This window comes from Leptidea sinapis, chromosome 23 (assembly GCF_905404315.1).
Source record: "Leptidea sinapis chromosome 23, ilLepSina1.1, whole genome shotgun sequence".
NCBI lineage: Eukaryota > Metazoa > Arthropoda > Insecta > Lepidoptera > Pieridae > Leptidea > Leptidea sinapis.
In genome coordinates, this window is record NC_066287.1 from 11102535 (window position 1) to 11125578 (window position 23044).

A 23044-nucleotide genomic window follows, 5' to 3' on the forward strand; every position below is an offset into this window, starting at 1 on the left:
AAGATTGTAAATAAAAATTATTTCCTCGCAAACTAATTAATTAGATTATCAAAATATACAAGTTGGCATTAAATTGTCTCATAAGGAAAATGAGCTGTGGATTGCCTCTGAAGCGATGCCAAAATAACAATAATAGATTCTATTTACCGCATTGATATCATAATTTGGCCCATATTATAATTTAATCAAAATAATGCCATCAACATAAATGTGTGACCTACATTGACTAGAGAAATAAACAACACAAAAGATAAAAATATACTGAAGCAATAAGACGATATGAGAAAATATAGCACGATCTTAGTTAAGAATCACAAATATCATATAGTATATAAATATAGTGCAAATAGAGAGCAAATTGGTTTAATTAGTCAAACAAATTGTCACTTTAAGAGGTTTACACTTTACGAGTGTAACTGAACTCAAAGAAAACCGAGAAGTGTTTAAGCCCGTAACGTTTGCCACTTTGTTATCTCTGACTGTCGAGGAATTCTCGTTAGGAGGTAGGACTAATGCTTTAAGATAAGACGTGTACATTGCATCCTTGTGTTAGCTTGCGTGTTTACATAGTACTGCCAGCGTTATAAATACCTACAAGTAGGTTACATTCTTATAAAGCTCGTTTTGTTCTTGTATTCCATAAAACAGTAACTTGAAAAATGCCCTGCTTCCAAGAGCCTGCACTCCGCACGTAATTGATAATAAAATAAATTTATTGACGAATTATTCCAATCTCTAAGGTATAGTACCAATACTTTCACTTCGAACTACCGCAGGATTTGTTAAACATTACCTGCCACTGCCATTCCCTTTAATCTTTTTTCTTTTTTTTATGGAGGACAAACGGGCTAACAGGTCACCTGGTGTTAAGTGATCACCACCGCCTTTTTTGAAGGCACCCATGGCGTATCGTTCCGTAAACACCGCACAAGGAACCACAGCTAGAACGTGGAAGAAAGTTCTTTGAAGACCGCACTGTGGAGGAACGCCACACATCCAGATGGTGATTTGGCTTTGCCCTCCAGATGACCACGGAATCGGCAATCACTCAAGATTGAGACCCAGTATTCCGATACAAGGCGAGACTTTAAGGGACGTGTTGTCTAAGAGCGGTGACACGATAAATGGGGTTATTTTAGTGGTAAACGGACAAACTTGGATATACTGAGGATTAAATTGGACAAGGTTAATTTTACCCCATTTTGCAAGAGAGGACTTGATAGAAGACACTGGTCGATGATTTCCCGAAAGAGACCTGCATGGCCCGTGTATACGGCACCGGTAAGTAGTATCGCTATGCAGAATAGCAATTTATATTCGAGGTGTCAAACAAATCATTGATATGCAGAAGAAACAGTGTAGGAGATAGCACACAGCCTTGGGGCACTCCAGCGTTCACGGGCTTCGGGATCGAGCAATAACCGTAGGCAACGACCTGTATGCTGCGCCGAGTGAGGTAGCTGGAGGTCCACTTGCATAAACTCTCGGGAATCCCAAACGATGGAAGTTTTGAGAGAAGCGCCTTGTGCAATACACGACCAAAGGCCTTGGCTTAAAAGAGACCAAGTACATTATTGTTTTGATAAAATTAAAAAATAATCATAGTATTATAAAATAATTCACTGGCGAATTTACCTATATAAGTTTAATACTGTCATAAATAAATATATAAAAAAAAACTTAATTCAAAGATAGAATAAGCAGCGGTTTCCTCTAGTCTAGTGCAGATTTTAAAACGATAACGGATATCCCTTACATTGATTTATATCTATAGCAGAATGAATCAATCAAACACAACGTATAAAGCGATCGCTCGCACGAGAAATTCAATTACACAATCGGCAACACGCAACGTTAAGAAACGCATAGAAAAAACTGGATGCTATTAAACTTGAATCACAGCCGCTTGCGACACCATCTATGTACAATCAATACTTAAGGATAAACAACTAGCTAATTGATCATGCAAGTAAAACTTTATTAGCATATATCTTACGTACGATTTCTAAATACATACCACGCGATTGTCACCATCTGTTCAACTTGAATCTAGATCTATAAGAACATCTATACTAATATTATAAAGAGGGAAGATTTGATTGTTTGTATTTTTTTTTGCTTGTATTGATTGGTCTCTACTGAATTGAAAATTGAAAGATTAGAAAAACTATTTCACTGTTGAGAAGCTACACTAGCCCCGGGTGACATGGCTATTTTATATTTTCAATAAAATTAAGGATCCTTACTAAAACTCCATAAATGTGTGATGATAGAATAATATAATGTACTACGACTTTGCAGAACACATCATTATTTACAAAAGTGGCGTGACAGCTTATGTTATAAGTATTGTTTTATTTTTAAAATTGTATTGAAATGTCGCTGGTACATGCTCAGGTTCTATGTGTGCGCGGACGAAGTCGCGGGGTATCAGCTAGTATATTAATATTTGTATATCTATGCAAATGAACAGACATGTCAACATCGTACAAGCTACTAAAATTTGAACAATGTGTTATTATTAAATGGTTTTTACGAAATGGCGTAGGAAGGACTTTAGAATTACACCCAATAGGTGTACAGAAATGGTATAAAAATGTGCCTGCGATCGCTCGGATAAAATTTTAACGTATGATTCCTCTTGTCTAGCAAGAGAGGGCTGCATTCACTTCTCAGAACACAGAACAAACTTTGCCTTGTATTCTGAGAATTACCAACAGCACGCTTTTTTTGTTTTTTTATTTTTTTATATTGAAACATTTTTACACAATTTAAAATGTTGTCCCAAACTAGGCTATGCCCCAATATAGGTAAAGTAGTAAACTGAGGAACGAAAATTTATTTGAATCTTTGCCGACTCTAAACTGGTACCAGTTAATTTATTTATTAAATCCATACAAAATTACACGTCTGTATTAGATTATAATCCGTTGATAATCAATCAGGGCAAACAATTTTACTCAATACTTAATATAACAAATGCGCAGCAAAATAATGAGCAATATTTTGCAAATCTTGAAGTAAGAAAGGAAAGACAATTTCTAGAAGTACAGCCTATGACTAAGACAGGAGGAGAAAGACACATTACCAATTAGTTTCAGATACATATTGAAGACATTTCAAACCAAGTTTGTTTGCTAATACAACAAAAAGTCAGATGAAACGCTAAAGCAACAAAAATACTCTTGGCAATCCACAGACTATTTTGTAATGACCCCGATGAAGTTTTGTAAACAAAGTGCGCGCCGCAACACAGATATCAAAATTGTCGTGAGTGATAATGGTTGGTAAGGAAGTGTCTCTGTCTTGCCGGCTACCAGTTACGGGTTACCAGTAACCTATTGAGGCGAGGTCGTTGGACCGTCGCCACCGTCGCCCCCGTCGCGGCGCGGGTTGTGAAACGCGGTGCTACGCTACGCGCACGTACGCACGCGTCCGCTGCTTACTCACACCATTCAATGTTTCATAACCATTAATCGTATAAGATAATGCGTCAATTATTGTACAATATTGGGTCATATGAACATCTTCCAGTTTGTTTCCAGTAAAGAGCTCAATGCACAACCCTAGGGAGATTATACAGTTGTATTATAAGATAAGAATGACGAAAGAGCGTAGGGTTCCTGTGTGTGATAGTAAGAATTTCCGCCCCTTAGTAAAAATCACGGGCATCACAGGAGCGTTACCGGTCTTCAAGCTAGGTGTACTCGTATTTTTGATGGTATCATGTGGTGTCGAAATACAGAGTAAAGTATATTAAAATTCAACAGTTATGGAATGTGTAGGACTGCGAAAGTACGCCACACATCCAAATTGTGCAACGATGCTTCAGTTTGTGGGTCCCGAGGTTAAGTAGGGTAGCAAAAACTATATAGGATCTATGCGAAACCAAGTAGTTAGTTAGCCGTAGTTAGTAGTTAGCCGTTAACCCGTGTTGCAAGGGGTCAAACTGATAAAAAGGGTTCGAGCTGATAGCTGGGTGCAGCAAATCGCAGCGCAATACCGGACCTGTGCTCCTAAAATAACATAAATTTACATAAAAACAACCGACTTCAAAAACACTATTCCAAAACAATAGATATAATGTGCCCAAAAAGTATAAAAATTATTGCGTATTTTTATACAATCTAATTAATTAATCTAGTTCTAATTACGATTATTGTTATTTTTGGAATCGGTGTCCTTCCGACGCGATCCGCTCTCGCCTCTCGCCTTCTCACGACTCAAGCACATCTCACATATAACTACTTTTTTGTGCACATTATATCTATTGTTTTGGAATACTGTATTTGAAGTCGGTTGTTTTTTTCTTAAAATTTATTTTATTTGATGATTCTTAGTGACTTTGAAGTACACTAACTAGCTATTTGTCTAAATATGTGTAGATATACCTAATTTTTCAATGCAGCAATGAACGCAAGTGCTTTGCAATTTGATTACAAACAGTTAGAAATTCTGCCACAGATCGCAGCCTTACTGTAAGTCGTTAAGGAGTCCCATTGATCATCATATTCGACTACGACAATTACTTGACCATAACTATGTTATTGTAGAATGACTTAAATATCCGGAAAGCATAAAAAAGATTCGGCCGAGTATCGTTAATTTTCTCCTAAGAATTGAAGAGTTCCGTTACTTTGTCATAGATTCCGTAATCAGAACCTAACCAAACTATATTTGAAGTATATCCTTTCCAATAACCAAAGAATCATCGAAATCGGTTGGCGCGATATTGAGTTATTCGTAAATTTATCATCCACTTTGCTATACGTATACGTATAGGAAATTTAAGACTTTTATAGTTTTCTCATGGATACCACTGTCAGATCTGGACCAAATTACAATGGGACTTCCCACACGGGAAGCACCAGCTTTAAAAGAATTATCGAAATCGGTTCACCCAGTCGAAAGTTTTGAGGTAACAAACATAATAAAAAAAAAACAGAACAAGATACCGACGAATTGAGAACCACATCCTTTTTTGAAGTCGGTTAAAAAGAGAGCTCTTTTCTGTGTCGGCTCTAAGTATTGTCTTGCACTATTGATGACCCCCAGTTTCTCCAGACCTAGGCTTTGGCTTTTCCTCTAGATTTTTTCATGCCAATAAGGGACGAGACGAGCAGGACGTTCAGCTCATGATAATTGATATGCTCTGCTGCTCAATGCTATTCGGTACTTTTTAAGAATCCTGAGCGGCACTACAATTGCGCTTGTCACCTTGAGACATAACATTAGGTTTTATTTGTCCAGTTATTTCACTTGTTACGACACCCTGACCGAAACCCAAAAATGCTTACACATTACTGGTTCACGGCGGAAAAAGGTGCTGTTGTGGTATCCATTATCTAGTCGGCATCCTGTACAAAGAAACCTCCCACTGGTAAATGCCTGGGAAATCTCTATTCTTTTTATGCCTCGGGGAAGCACAGGGCAAAGCCACGAAATTGGAAATTACAAGAAATAACTCCGAGTGGTATTCTCCAAGAACGGTGACGCGAGTCATGTGAGTTTTGTAGTGCTCAAAGCGTAAGCTACAGCCTATCATATTAGGACACCGGTCTTGATTTAAGTGATTGTATGGTAAAACCGTACCAATTCAGTTATTGCAACAGAAATAACACTTATCTCATGAAAAATTATCGAACAGCATCATAAACAAACAACGAATCTGAACAAAGAAATATTTAAGACAAAGAAAACTAAATCAACCAAAGAAAGAATAAATCGTTTCAATAACGATATTGCGTCATTATATTATGCCGCACAAGTGGGTAAATAGTTTTCCTATAAGAGGTATCGCGTACGTAAGTGGTGATTCTAAACCACAGTAGGAAAAAGTATTCCCGAGTTGCCAGTTCGCGCACGCAATACAAAGTTGATACGATAAAAGTTACACTACCGTCTAGTTTGAACAACTTCAGCCGCTGTATATTTATAACCGTTTCTCTGATACAAGCTATATTTTCCCCGCAAAAATATGCCTCTTGAATGAGTTTGCTTTTTTTTGTTTGATTACGTAAATATTTACTTTCAAATGAGCCAATTAACCAACCAGTATTAAAAAAATGGGGGAAGTGCGAATCGGACTCCGACACGAGGATTCCGTACATTTTTTTTTATTTAATTACAGGTACAGTTTCAGTTTTTTCCCCATACTTGTAGTAAAAGACGTTATTACTTGCCAAATTTTATAATTCTAGGCCTACGGGAATTAACCTATAAATCTTAATTTCGTTGAGAGTGTCGAAATATACATTTAATGCAGCATAAACGGCCATATCTTTTTTTACGTTAACTTAGAAGTTTGTTTTTTACAGCTTCAAGAGACTGTAGACTACGCATAAAGATCCCTGAGGTGCCTGTCTTATAGGTTCCGGAAAACTGCTAACTTTCTCGCAAAAGCAGGGTTATGGATTGCCAGACGTCAACATGAAACAAGTGGATTCGTATTCTGAAGTAATATCCTCTGAGCACTCCCTGTGACATACTCATCATCATGACATTATGACTCAATATCAACAGAATAAAGCGGTCAGCATTCCTAAAGGTATTTTCACTTTAAATACTCTTCAGCTGTATAATATTAATATAAATTCCAAACAACTATCATTCATTAGCTAAGGAGACGGTATGACCTGGCACGGGTAACATGATATCAATGAAGTAGGTACGCGCAAGCCGCCCAACCAATACTTGGTGACCGGTCGACGCCAAATATGTCCACTGCGCGTAGTAAAGTCGTCAAGGTGGTACAGATGCATACCGTACTTATATAATATAGCTGATGGATTAATTGCACAGTACTTAAATATGGGGTCTAAAGACTCTTTTATTTTGAAGACAGTGATAACAATACAATTGACAGTGGATTATCTATTGCAAAAGTGCACACTAAAGTAATAAACCTGGCCTGCTTTCAACAGTTGTCTAGCAACAAGAGGCTCTATCTAGACGTATAAATTATCTAAGGCTACAACGATGTCCGTTTACCATCAAGACGACGTGTTCCACTCCTCGACCATAATGAAAGTATCACACCCAAAACACATTTACTGCATCTACATCGCCGAGATTTCGCGATTGCACGTTGCCACAAAACGGCCGGCCACGGTCTAACTATTGCGGTAATATACAATTACAGAGCAAGTGACGAAATCAGAATTAACATACAGATACGGTATACTATTTGATGCGTTACGTAACAACAGCACACACACAATAAGTGAATCAGCACAGTTTTGCCTTCATTTATTTATGTTTGCATTGTATAGCGATTAGAACGTCCTAATATTTTTTTAGAGTTAAGAGACTAGAAAAAATTACGTGACGCTAAGTGATATACTTTGCCACTTAAATTATGGCATATCCGTTCAGGATTCTTTTAAACAATTACATATTCAAATTAGGATATCATTACCACCATCTGGATGTGTGGCGTTCCTCCACAGTGCGATTTTCAATCAACTTTGATCCACGAACGACGAAGGTTTCCAGCGTTTCCAGGATGCTACGCGCGAACGCCTTTCTAAAAAGCCGGGAATGCTCCTGAGATTCCCAACAGTCTTTGCACATTACTGCTTGGCGGAGTTAAAAGTGTCGATAGACAAAAACCTTACATATTGTAGACAAGAAATATTTTCATAGCTTACTTATTTAATATTTATAAAAAAAATATTATTTTTCATGTATTTTTGGTGTCAATTAAAGCACTACCACCGCTTTAAAAAACAAACATCGCTCGAAGAGAGAAGAAGAAACAGTACATGCAATTTTCGAAATTTTCTTGCCTGCACTTTTTTCAAAATACTATTAATAGATACAATATTGTACCAACTAATGTTGAATTCAGAAGTGGAAAAGAGAATCATAAGGATAAACTATGTTTAACTTGCTTTATTACATTAGACTATATATGTATTGAATATTTTTAAGACACATAATTAGCAAATATAATGACGATTCAGAGGTGCCACCTTCAATGAATCAGCTTATAAAACACCGCCGCTGGAATATAGTTATAAAGCGTCTCAAAACCTAGCAGCAAAAATTACTAGAAAATCATGCAACCAAAACACTTTATTTATTACGCAACATTACGTTACGCTGCATCGGCCGTCGACACACAAAGGCGCATTAAACATTATTGTTTACCATTCGCGTATCACCATATCTATAGAGAAACGTGAGTTAATTCCATAGTAGTGCATAGTACAGTCTTGTTCGAAGTCAATTACTGCTACCAACGTCACTAATACCTGCCTGTTCCCAATTCAGGAGTTTTCAATGGATAGCGACTTCGTCAAATTTCTATGGGTCTCTAGGTGAAACCTGCATACAAATATTTAACTTCGTAGTAGTAACGTCCGGTATGGTTAGTAAACTTAAAAGTCGTGACGGGTCGTTACTCAATAAACTCCCTGTAATCATTGAATAAAGGTTAGCGGGCTTAAAGCAATCAATTAGGGTCAAAGTTCAACGAATGTGCGTGCATGCAGTGACGAATACTATATCACAAAACATGTAAACTTTGAACAATCATCATCCTCATCAGCCGGAAGACGTCCTGCTGGGCAAAGGCCACCCCCAAAGATTTCCACGACGATCGGTCCAATAATAAATAATAGAATGTAAAATATATTACAACATACTCAACATCAAAATTCAGGATCCTAACCCCACATGTGGTAGCGTTAAAAGCAACACTAAACTCTTCTTCAAAAATTTTGAACATCACTGCAACAAAACACTACGAAATTAAAAAAGAGGCAATATTAATATGACTTTTAAAAACAAAAACTAAATAAACCACTATAAAAACCATGTTATTTTAAAATACGAGTGTCCCAAACCAAAACTGTGTCTGAATGCCTTCCGAATCGATGCGAACCAAATATGTGAGACTAACAGGAAAATAATTTAAATATTAAACATTCTAACGTTCTGATTGAGTTGCTCTCTAAAAATAAAATCTCTCTCTCTGCTAAATAAAATACATTTTATAATAAACTTTTAAGCTGTTTCAAAAAATTCGCAAATGCCTGCTCAAAAGACTTGAGAATGCGGCTTAGCCCTGCTGTATTGTTAAAGTACCTTTTGTTCACTTCGAAAGCTGTTCCAATAATTCGAATGGTCTCTCCTTACAAGACTTGTAGTAGTTCAAGTGTAATCTTCGACATAACAACGAAATATATTATATTTATGAATTTCGTAGCGACAGACACGTGGCATCAACAACTTTCCTCTAATAAGATATTTTCAGACATTTGCCCTCCTGTTCCATACAACAATTTAAATGACGTTACAGTTCGCGATATAACACTAGAGATAACAGATAGCAAGTAAACTAGAGCATCTGACATTAATCAGTAGCAAGTTGCAAGTAGCAGTATGTTATCTCAAACAGTGGCATTGACAAATGCCGCGAGGTGCGCACACATCAATCAACCATCTAATTGTGCTCCTCAATTAATCTTGTCCATAAACAGCCACAATTGGAATACGGAGGATAACAAGTTCCGTGCGTATATGCAAAAGATCAATGGAAATAGAGCCGATCTATTTCCTGGTTAGTATAATGTCAGTTAATTTTGATATTGACACACAGAATTGGAACACAATGAGGAACAAAAACATAATAAAGAATTCAAATAAAACGAGTCAATTTGTAGGTAGTTATAAATTTGAATTTAACTATAGGTAGAAATGCTAACTTATCAAAGATACAAACTTCACGTGTTAAGAAGTGTATTTATTACTGGAAATCGCCGATGCTCTTAGTTTAAAAACAAAATCTTTTAAAGGAGAAACATTAATGGCCCTGAATAAGGAATATAGCATCTTAAATCCGAATACAGTGCAAAAACTTCGGATTATAGCGAAGGATTCTGTCACTTAGACTTCTTAAATTTGGAGAGCCGTAAGTGCTTAATTGGCGGTGTCATCAAAGTCCACGATATCAATCGATTGTCCTAGCTTGTAATAATTTGTCAATTATAAAAAAATGTGCACGCCATTCGTGCGTGATAAATTCGTAAACCGCACCATAAACTTCTTACGCTTCATACGATAAATATTAAGCATAATGTTATATGATATAATTATCAATACCGAAAAGATTATAAGCTGCTTAGATATCAATGTGATAACTGGTAAACAGCCACCAGCAAGATCACGAATGCGGCTGTCCTTGTTCGGACCACATTGCTACAACACAGCACTTGCAAATGGGTCAGCTCCTATCCGCATTGATTCGGAAGGAAGCATTTAATTCAATCTTGAATTAACACTTGTTAATGTTTCCGCTTACTCTACGACATAGATACGCGCAATAGCAAATTGAATTAAAGTCATGCCGTTGCTATTATCTCCTTCGCATACAGTTGCAAGGCGATTCACGATTACCGAGCTTGCCGAGATAGTGTATTACTTGTCTAAATATTGTTATTGTTGTACTTGAAATTGTCACATTAATTATTGCAGTGTTTACCACTGAGATAAATATGAGGTCACGTGAGAATTGTTGGTGAAAGTGGAATAATTTTAATGTTAATGTTTATATGGCCACGACCCAAGGCAATTCAAGCGAGAAATATAACGATCAAATAGAAAATCATACATTACTAAAAATTTACGTATAATACGTCTGAACTCCACACAAGTAGCTAGCAATATTCTAACCCCCTTATTCATAATAGTCTGCTAACTTAAAGCATTGCTAATTCACACTCTGTCTTTTTCTATTGACCTAAGTCTGAATGAGAAAAAACACTCCTTAGCGGCTGTTTTAAGTTAGCGTACAATTATGAATAAGGGGGTAAGAGTATTATCACAGTAAAAATAAAAGAATTCATGGAAAAACATATTTAAAAATATACCTTTAACATACTTTTTGGTCAATGATAACTTTTTTTAAGATCTTGCATTGTACATTTTCGGAATCACCTTGCAGACCTTTGAATTTTACATTATTTTCTCAACGTTCCAATGCTCGGTGCTAGGAAAAGACACAAAAGGAAGTTTCCCAAATCGGTTACGCGTAAAAAAGTTTCACTGTGTAAAAAAGCAAGGATATAATGAGAACAAGCAAGCAAGCAAGTAAGATGATAACGTGATACCTATTACCATGCAGTTCCCCTCGTGACGAGTACTTGATTGAACCAAACCCAAAATTTTGAGCGTCTTCGAAGTTCCGGTTGTCACATTGAGACATAAGATGTTAAGTTTCATTAGCCCTGTAACTTTACTAGCTACGGCACCCTTCAAATCGAAAATGCTTGCACATCACTGCTTCACCACGGCAGAAAAAGCCACCGCTGTGGTATCCGGCATCCTGTGTGTGCAACTGGCGTACTACGATTCGATATCCTCAATCGTATGAAATTGTAATAATCGTATCATTACAACTATACAATATTATTATTATCTTTGTTTTGCACCAAGACAGAGTGACGATATATATTGTTTTTGTTCTATTCTACAGCAGTCAAAATAAAGACACGAGACACGTATGAGACGTTCATGTCTTTGTTTAATGTTTTGAATATAATAATAGGAATTTATTCAGTGTGCGGACGTGATGGGTGGGCGGCGATGGACTCCTGCCAAGTGACCATCTATTTTGTAAACACGCATAATTATACCGTTTGCATAATTATCAACGAGGAATAGTTGGTCCATATAACGATATACGATAAAATTTATAAGCCAACAATATAGGCTGGCACATTTTAGAATTGTTGGATTATATAACATACTTAGATATGATAGAGGGACAAGGAATCATTCAAATATGTTAAGTTAGTGGGCATCTAATCCGAAACACAACTGGAAAATATTGGAATTTGCTGATTTAAAACATTAGCCCACGCATGTTAATATTGCAACATTCGATTCTGCGAAATAAGGAGCGACAAAAGAAGGAAAATGTTGAATTTTATAAACTGAATGAAGTCAATGATTTTATTACATGATTTTAAGATGAGTTATTTTTTCAATATAATAAAATTGAGAGTGCGGTTGTTTGTGTGTTCTATATCGATAATATTATATTTTAAACGTATCATGTGCCCATAAAATCTACACAATCTAACTGATGCCAATTTACATAGTAGATTGGCATCAGTTAACCAGTCAAGTGTAGATTAAAATTCATGCAAAGAGCTGCTGACCCGACAGACGGTGTGTGTAATAGAAAAATAAATAAGATATAGTAAGTATTCGGAAAAATTATACACGAAAACCTCGAGAACCACGCTATCCATTGGCGAAAACAGAATGAAAATCGGTGCTGTAGTTTTTGAGTTTATCGCGAACAGACAGATAGACGTGGCAGAGGGCTTTGTTTTATAATATGTAGTGATAATTGCATAAATATTTTATCACAATATTTTAGCTCTGCTTATACTTTTAATTCCTAGATAGGGATAAGAGGGAATGTAAAAGTTAAGTAAGTATAACTAAAAGACACATAAGAAATGGGGTCCAGAACCTAAATAAACACAGACAGTGCTATAGAGAGATAATATCTGGTATCAGCATAATCCAAATAAAAATATAAACCAGCGCAAGGCAAAAAAATATCGCTATTTACAAGCATCTTAAAAACTGGCAGCTGCCGTATCACCGCATGGTCCAAATCACAAAGACAGAGGTGAACGTACGATTGCGGAAACAACGCGAGGCCGTATTATGATGAAACATTCTCTCTGTGACGTAGATAAGGCAACTCCAACGTTTAATTTTGACAACGAGAACTGTATAGAAAGAAGACAATTCATACCTGCTTCAGTTTTAATATTTTTTTGCCTACCATTGCAGTATGTAGTGTCGTAATATTCTTATTTTTGTAGAACATTGGGACGAAATACCATACGAGTCACCTAGTACATTTGTTTTTCTTATTTCCTTTATTTCGAGCAAAAACCTGAAGTTAAGAAGTTGAGAAAATATTTAGTAGTAATAATGTTTTTAGAGTATCGCAACAGTATCATTTTTTTTATTGATTTTGTTTTCTCCTGTATTCTGATGTTTCTTACTAACTTGTTTACAGTCCAGCGTTCAAGCCATTTTGAGTTTAAGTCTCTTCTTAATATTCTGTTGCTACAAGCAGCACTGCGTCAAACACAATATATCGCGTATGTTTAACAAATTTCCGGCAAAGGTTTTGAACGGTGTCATAGAACGCGGAGTAGTTTTATATACCGGGTGCGTTTCAGTGCCGAGGACAATACGCTGATACGATAAACTTTTGTCACAATCATTATCAAACAAAACCATGACGAGTCACTTTGACTAATACAATTGGCTCAGTTATGCAAATGCAAAACAGGAAAAAAATTAAGTATTGGAACATAACAATACGTGTTAAATAACATCTTGGCTATTCAGAACATAAACAAACACCCACCGGTACATAACTCATTTGCATATTATTATATTTACACTCTATTTGGTAACATATTTGCGGAAATAAGTCTAGTACGGTGGGCGTCAATTTTATGCTAATCGCAAGCAAATATGCTTAGATTATGAATCTCTCGCGACCTTCAGTCGGCTGAGTAATCCGGATTTAATATGAATACGGTTACAAGCAGCTTTTATGTTAGCGCCTTTTTCCTTCAATATTTTGATAACATGCTGCTGGGCGGGTAACATGGTTCATATTTATTTCCCGAAATGATTGATGCCGTAGCATATTTAAACCTGCGATTTTTGAAATGAAAGAAATACAAAAAACAAAATGGGAATTTCGCACGGTGTTTCAAGTTCAAAAAGTTGCGATTTCAAAAAGGCACTATCATTTTAAAGCCCACCAACGTCTTTCTTGATTTTGCGTGGAACTGACTACTTACCATATTTACTATCAACGGCGCACTATTTAGGTAATCCCTTGGCTAGATATATACTCGTGTCTTCCCAAGAAGTTGGTTATACTTATGGATCTCTATTCGCCTCGGTCCCTGACATCTTCCTCCTCGCATCATTCCCTTTATTCGAGCTCTCTTATTCTTGGCTGCCCCTAATTTGGCTTTTCAATATATTCTCGAAAAGGGAGGCGATTTTTTTAACTAACTGTAACCCACAATACAATTTTTCTTGTACTTACTTAGAATTACAGTGCCATCAGAATATATCTATCAAAATATTATATTTACTAGGAAAAATATGCATAAATATGTTAAAAAGTGTGAAATCCATACCCAGTTTTCGATTAGTAAGGGAAATGGGAAATTTTGTTAGATTCTGTAATATAATTCCCGCGTAATCATCATCATCGTAACAGAATTGCCTGACAAAACATTCAAGACACACCACAAGGGTTTTTTTTGTAATATTAAAGAGTATATTAAGGATGAAGAAATTTGGTGTGCGGTACCTTGCATATCGAGAGTCTCTGCGACCCCGTAGCATCCACTACTAATGTATTTTTAATTATCTACTTACGTCATTTACTTTATTACGCTTTTGCATATTTGTTTTTGTAAACATTTTATGACATATTTACAAATGCTCTTATAAAGTTTACGTAAATAAACAAAAATCATTTCATTTACATGATTTATCTGTCGACCAATTATTCACACTTTCTTGCAATTGAGTTAATTCAAAAATAATCATAAACATTAGCTGTGTTTCTATATAATTTAGACCGCTCAACTTTTAAAAGTTGCCTACTACTGCCAATTATGTACTAGTTTGGTCCTACAATATAGGTACGTAAACTTCGACTTTTCCTATTTTTTATGGAATAGGAGGAAAAACAAGCCGCAACACTAAAGGAATCACAGGAGCTTTGCCAGCCTCTAAGAAACGCAGCTACATACATATCAGAATATTAGCACTGTTGAATAGAAAAGAGACAAATATGTGGTAAAAACGGCAATAGCGTATAACATAGTATCTACGTGCTCATAAGTGGACGAGCAATAGAGAGACAGAGAACGATTCAAGGTGAAAATGTTGTTTTGCAAATTATACAAATACCACCGTTAAAACGTGAGACACGTTTCGTTTGACATCAACTAAAGAAATCGTGAACTAAACCAATCCGATTTAATAAGAGTGCTAAATTATATCGAATGATACATTATATACGAGTTATACTTATAATTATCACAACCGCCCGACACGATGGATAAATTTGCACCTAACTAGAAATCTAGTAGATAAGCAATTAATCGTTGAAATTCGTGAATTCAGCATTACGCTCATAATGTGACCTCTTTTACGTACAATAAACAAGTTGTTTAGCTTTAAATTGTGTTTATTACAAATATTTTAGTCTCTCATCAACAACATCAATATGTATTAGTCAACTGCTGGACATAGGCCTGCCCTAATGTACGCCGATACTGAACCCGACCTTCTGCTCTTCTCATCAAAAGAATCTCTTCGGAAGAAGCTGCCTTCCAGTTTTTTTTTTTATAAAAACCCCAAACGGGCAAGAGGCTTACGTGATATGTTAGTACCATATTAATATTTAAGATGTCCGCCCAAATTAACAGTCCGAAGTAATGGGATGAAAATAGCCTACCCATAATGGTGAAATTTTAGAGAGTTCTCTAGGGACTTAAGAGCGGACATAGTCTAACTTTGACATTATTTTTAAAACAAAAATGGTAAGTTACTACAACTGATCAAGCTCACAATACATGACACCAGATAGCCATCAATCTTCATGTCTTTTGTGACGTCGCGCTCCTGAATATCGATCGACAGTCGAACGGTTACCGCAGGTTACTACACCCATCAATCTTGGTACATTTTTTACTGATACTATATGATGGGTAACTTGATATATAGTTTAGCTTTGCTTGGAAAATAAAATCCAATTATCTGAATATGATATTCAACTTTGAATCAGAGCAAATGGGAACGTTGTCCTTTAGCTACAATACTACTGATAGATAAATGACACACAAACAGCGTCATGGTTTCAAGTTAAATACGAGTAACTATGTTCTAGCCCTGATAATGATTTACACAGGTCTGCGTCAACAATGTCAATTGTACTCCGTACATTAGGTCAAGGAAGGCAAGCTGTAGTGTATATACTGACTGTATACCTTGCATTCTAAATTCCCATACACGACCCACAATTGTATCCTACACTGTGAATTAGAACCGGCAAATACATAATTCATACGCGCCGACTTACACTCGCAACGAGGCGCGCCAAGAACTACTCACTTGACTGTACTTTGTAAGGATGTATTTATTAGTTTTAATCAATGAAGTTCTATACATATATAAGGACATATCATTCGCAGTGTGATAGGGAAAAGTGTGCTTAAAGACAATGTAAGAACACTTTTTTTTAGTCGTGTGTCAACTGTCACTGTCCGAATCAAACCTGAATTGAATAAATGTTTTACATTGCTGCTTATTGACCAAGAATATTTTAAACAACTGAAGTAAATGCGGCAATGTATAGATATAGCAGTTGAAACTTATTATGGTGTTATTTGTGGCATGTACTGACGTGATTTGTCTGTATGTATAGAACGTGATTGGTTTGAATGAATGTTTGTAATACCTTCGTTTGAGCATGTTGTCCGGTACGAACACGTTCCACCACGATGGTCGTTTCTCTCGGACGTAGATGACCGGCTCGGTTTCTTCGTCGGTGTCGTTGCCGCCAGACTTCCGTCGTTTCTTCCGTTCGAGTTGCAACCGCGCCGCCCATGAGCGTCTCCTTCCCTTCTCCAGTGCGCCGTAGCCGTCTACACCGACGGGCACGGCGAGGGAGGCACGCCGCGGCATATCGGGCGGCGGACCGTCGAATTCGTTCAGCTTTCTGTATCGCTCGGCGAATGTCGCGTCGGAAACTCTGCGACCGTTGGATACGGAAGGCGACGTTTTATACTCCATGTCTGGCTCGATGAAGGCTTCGTCGTCGTCGGTGTTGACGTCGAACGGCTCGTCGCTGAAGCGTCGCGGGGTTTCATCGACGGCTTCCTGCAGGCTGGCCAGCGGCAGACTGGGGCGGTGTGTTCGCAGACCGCGCGGCAGTCTGTTGGGCCGACCCTGCAGCCGAGCCAGCGCCAGGGGAACCGGCGATTCAGTTAATGTTGGCTCACCACTGCTCATGTTTACGGTTCACTTAACACTTTTCAAGTCACTCAAACACTGACGATCATTTAAACGAAAACATCTGTCAGCCGATTTTGAAAATCATCTTAACCGACGTAACCAAATTTCACGTTTATATATGATACTTCGAGAAGCCCTAACATTGCTGAAAAATTACGATCATAAATATACAAAGTTGTCAACATTCCTGTGGTAACTGAGTCAATATATAAGCAACTCTACGTATTATAAGAAACAAAGAAATGTATTATATCCGTAGTGCCCACCTTGACATTAGCCTTAAAAGTACTTTGTGGTCCTCTCATACAAACCGGTCGAAATAATCTAAAACATTAACGCTTTTGTTTAATGTCTATTCACGACATGTTCACGTCAAGTGTAACATTCCTTCATTCAGCTCTATTAATTTGTCTTTAATATAGAATATTAACATATTATTACGTTTCAATATATGTGTTCAAGCTTTTACCCGCCACTTCGTCGTCATTTACCAGTCTAACCATGTTCTATATTATAGTCCGTCACATACATATATAACAACAAATGACACTACCAAATATTTATACCGCGGCTTTCTTCCAAATATTACCCCCCTACATCCCCAGAAAATGTTTATAATTTAGTGCGCATGACAAGCTACGTCTTACACGATAAGTATGTCACTGTGTGAGTGTAAGTACTTAGCGGAAAATAGAGATTAACAGTTCATAGCTATTTTCGACGTGCTCACAGCTGTCACAAGTCTATCTAGACGTATAAATTATCCAACATATATATTTAGTAAAGACTACCAGTGGGAGGCTCCTTTGCACAGGATGCCGGCTAGATTATGGGTACCACAGCGGCGCCTATTTCTGCCGTGAAACATTGAACAGCTGAACGTGCTGCTCGTGTCGTCCCTAATTTTCATTAAAAAAAAAACTGTATAATATGAATGAATATAAACGGAGAATGAAATAGCACTTGGTCGCTTGGGATGGCTGGTCAATCCTGCATTATAATGATGTTTTTATTTAATTATGTACACATAAGTGGCTGCTTCATAATATGCTTGAATGAAGTCATAAATTTTCCATGATTATCAGCTGTTTATTGAAAAACCATTTATCGTGTGATTTACAACACCTTACGTACACTAGTATAAGTGTCTATTATAATATTGAAGAGTTTTGTTTGTTTTTATGAACGCAATTTAGTTAAATAGATCATATATTTCCAGATTCATAAAGACAAACAATATGACGTATCTGTAAGCATTATCAGCTAGCATTAAATTTTGATTTTCTTAAATAAGTTGAAAGAACAACGCTTGTAAACGACTTAATAACTTTAAATGTTAATTAATACAATGTTCTACAAAGATGTTGAACACGAAAGTATGTAAGTAAGTATATTAAGCACTTTAATTAAGTATGTATAGTAAGTACATGAAAATCAACACTGGATACCATATTTCTATTATGCGTAAACCACAACAGATACTTTGTGACAAAAAAATGTAATCATGCGAGTGTGTAATCTGGTATTACACTACATTAACATATCATGAATATTTGCCAATCAACCAGAGTTAGAGCCCACAAGTTATTCAAATCAAATAAAAAATATTTTATTTCATAGGAAAATCATATAACACTTGAAAATATGCCATATTTTACGGAAGACAGATTTCCTTAGATAAGAACGAGCAAGAAGCTCAAAGGTTGCTCTGTTCAAAACGGATTAGATATTACAAGTTCTTATTTTTAATGCAACTTACAAATTATTTCAATTACAATATAATATGCAAAGTAATGCAACAAAAATAATCAAACATCAAAAACTAAATGGTTTACACAAGTCAAAAAAAAACAATCACGGCCTTACAAATGAAATTGGTATAAAGTTACACCTGCCAATAAACCAAGAATATGTAAAATGTTCAATATATCGCTGACAACACTGTCAATACAATGAAAACTCTAAAGTTTTCCGAATGTCAAGCAGTCTTGCAAATAAACGCGGGAAACGTTACTCTCACTTACAAACCAATCATAAGCAAATCTATTTATTGTGAGCTAAGTTTATACCAAGTTTATTAGTAACATTTAACATTTGATCGACAGGCGTCGGCGCTACGCCATATAAGCACATGCAGCTTTCGTAACTGCACATAGCCGTGAACGCGCGCTGCGGGGAAAGTTGCCATCGGCTGCTATAAATACATAGTTCTCGTGTTACTACGGTCGATTTCATTATCACCGACATTTCCTCAATTCCCAGACACTCGCGTGACGTCACTAAAATTCAACCTGATCTTAAACCTGCTTTTGATGTAACGAGCATGGTGACATCGCAGGCAGACGACCGTTGAACACGAAAAGGCGTGGCGCAAAAGGATTTTTTTTATTTATGGAAAGGGACGACAAACGAGAGTACGGGGCGGGGCACCTGATGTTAAGTGATCACCGTCACCTACATTATTTTGCAGTACCAGAGGAATAACAAGAGCTTTGCCGGCCCTTTAAAATTAAGTTGAGAGAAATATATTGATGTGAGAGAATTAAATATTAGTAGGTAAGTAAAAGGGGTCATTATGAGATCATTATGATCGAGATGCTGAATTTCAACGACCAATTGCTTATCTACTAGATTTCTAGTCAGGCAACACCAACACCAGAGGAATCACAGAGTTGAACCTCACACCACGCACCCCGGTTCGATCCTCGGCCGCCACGTACCAATGCGTTATCTTTCATCTTTATAAGGCCAGCAACGCTCCGTGATTCCTCCTTTCCTGAGAGTGTCGTTCGTCGTTTGTCAAGAAAATAAGAAAATGTGTAAGAAAATTTATTGAATTAGGCGTTACTTTGCGGAAATCCATAATTTTACAAATGATTTAAGTTTTCTTTAGTGTTAATTCCGCCAATATTTGTCTTACTCATGCCAGATTTTGGCGAGACAACACGTCCTGAGGATGCCTCGTGTAGAGGCGAAACACGTATATGCCAATATTGGCGGAATTAACACTAAAGAAAACTTAAATCATTTGTATGCCCCTATTATAATATTATGCTCGCTTGAAACGGTAAGAAAAACAATCAGCCGTGGCGTCCTATGTATTCCGTCAAGGTCGCCTCTCAATTGAGTTTATTAATTGACACTCGTTGAGTTTATAAAACGCATTCATTACTGTTAATAATAACATCTACTAATTATAGAACTGATAAACAATACGTACTACTGCTTTGGTTTACTGTAAACAGCGTCACACTTGACGTGAAGATGAGTTCAGTGGCCGAACTGGTAACATAGATTCGGACATCTAACCTTCTAATATTATTTAATTGTGGGAGGCCTTTGCATAGGATGCCGACAAGATTATGGGTAGGTACCACAACGTTGCCTATTTCCGCCGTGAGGCAGTAATGTGTAAGCATTATTGTGTTTTGGTCTAAAGGGCGTCGTAGCTAGTGAAATTACTGGGCAAATGCGACTTAACATCTCATGTCTCAAGGTGATGAGCGCAATATTATAGAGCCGCTCAGTACTTTTGGGTTTTCAAGAATCCTGAGCGGCACTGGATTGTAATGGGCAGGGCGTATCAATTACCACCAGCTGAACGTCCTGTTCGTCTCGTTTCCCAATGTCATAAAAAAAATAACCTTCTTATAATAATGATTGCTTTTTATATACCTAACATAATAATTGATTTACTCTTAAGACATTTATAATATCTACTAGCTTTTATCCGCGACTTCGTCCGCATAAACGAGTATAACCATAGTAGTTTGTGGTACAATGTAGACAAAATACATGTATACAAAACAATCATATATCTCTCATCACTAAAGATGCGTTCGTATGAAACGTTTTCGTTGCTTTGCAATTTGAGTACTATGAAAATATAGTCTTAATTTTTCGGGTTAATATATAATAGTCTATGAACACTCACAAATAATGTGGCTATCTATTGGTAATAGAATTTTTAAAATCTGTTATAGATACAGATATTGGTTACCCCCTACAAACTCATAAACTTTACCTCTTTATAATCTTAATATATATAAATTACGTGACACGTTGATTGTCCTCGATGGACTCTTAAACTAATGAACGGATTTTAATGGGGATTACTTCATGGAGTGCAGTTTGGTCCAACTTGAGAGATAGGATAGTTTTTATTTCGATTTGGAACTCATAATTATTTTTATTTTCAATATTTGTTTTGTATGGACATATTTTCTATGAGGGAAGTTAGTGACGCACGGTTTGACAGTTCTGCTGTGAAACAATTTCATTATAACAACAGGGAGTATGAAATAATTCTTGATGTTTTGAAATATTATTGGCAAATTCCTATAAAACAGTATTTATTTTATTATCTACAGAACAACGTCTGTCAGGTCAGCTAGTGTTAGTATAGATTTTAGACAGCAAACATAATGTTAAGGAAACTGGAACGATTATAACTCCTGTACCGTTATAGTCAGGTAAAGTCCTCGAATGGCGACCAAGTACCAGAAGACGCAGTGTTGGTAGGCCCCCCACAAGATTGACAGACGATCTGGTCAAGATCGCCGGTATAGGTTGAATGAGGGCAGTGCAGGACCGGTCGTCGTGGAAATCTTTGAGGGAGGCCTTTGTCAAGCAGTGGACGTCTTCCGACTAATGATCATGATGACACTATTTTTTTTTTCGTTTTAATTTGTAATCTGTAGCATGTTATTCAGTATTTTTTTCTTTGAAAAAAAATGTGATTTTATTTTATTTATCCCAAAGATTAGCACAATCAAAAGGAAAATACATTGGAATGTCGTGAATCTAGATTTAATAATTAAGTGAATATATATAGAAAATAATAAGGATCATATTATGACATACGTTGCAAATAATAATCCCATATCAAGGGGATTCTAGTCGGATATTAAGGTGTGCTGAGAGATAAAAAAATGTCCTTATAACAATGTGTAAGGTAAGCTACTAGTTACGTCAATCAATCGTCCGCGTCGAATGACACGACCAAGGTCCAATGATATTGGCGTACAGAATGATACACGGAACCTTATATTACACATAATATCATTACCCTTACATGAACACCGAATTAAAATGGGTTGCATCATATTAGCTGTTATAGTTAAGAAAATTTATTGAATTAGGCGTTACTTTGCGGAAATCCACAATTATACAAATGATTTAATTTTTCTTTAGTGTTAATTCGTTAATGGCTCGTGCCAGATTTTGGCGAGACAACACGTCCTGAGGATGCCTTGTGTAGAGGCGAAACACGTGTCGAATTGTTTTAAAAACAAATATTGGCGCAATTAACACTAAAGAAAACTTAAATCATTTCTATAGTTATAGTTAAGGTTAAGTCAAATTTAACGTTAACGGTAACGCATTGTCAAATGGTGCAAATCCTTTTTTGCTAAACCAGTAATTTAATGTTTATTATTGCTAAAGTTAAGCCTAAGTTAAATAAACACTTAACATTATATGACGACCTGTATAGCCGAGTGGTTAGCGATCCTACCTACTAAGCTAGAGGTCCCGGGTTCGAATCCCGGTAGGTGCAAGCATTTATATGATGAATATGGATGTTTGTTTCCGAGTCATGGATGGTTATATGTATTTATATATGTTTAAGTAAGTATATTGTATTAAATATATCGTTGTCTTGCAACCCATAACACAGGCTATATATGCCAAACTTGGGGCAAGATAATTCGTGTAAAAAGTGTGTCAATATTATCTTATATTATTATTAATATACTGTCCAACAGGGAGTGCTAAACAAGTTAAACTACACAAGTGGCGGCTTAAATGCCATTACAGATTAAAGTATAAGCAAAAAGAACGAAATAAAAATACACAATATATCTACACGTCGCGTAGACCTAGTTTTTGATAATATAAAGTATTAATTAAATTCAATGAAATGTGCAATAAATGTAATCGTAATCAGTTATGG

At 36.5% G+C, this 23044-nt stretch overlaps 1 protein-coding gene across 13 annotated transcripts in view; it reads right to left on the bottom strand.

Annotated features, from left to right (window-relative positions):
- Positions 1–23044, bottom strand: part of LOC126971093 (TLD domain-containing protein 2) — a 173633-nt gene that overhangs the window by 91450 nt on the left and 59139 nt on the right. For 8 of the 13 annotated variants that reach the window (XM_050817216.1, XM_050817213.1, XM_050817220.1 and 5 more), the window contains exon 2: positions 16535–17236. The exons of the other annotated variants lie outside the window; for them this stretch is intronic. In XM_050817216.1, coding sequence (XP_050673173.1) covers positions 16535–17088 — 554 coding nt within the window. In that variant the 5' untranslated portion in view covers positions 17089–17236. The remainder of the gene's footprint in view (positions 1–16534; positions 17237–23044) is intronic. 13 annotated transcript variants of the gene reach the window in all.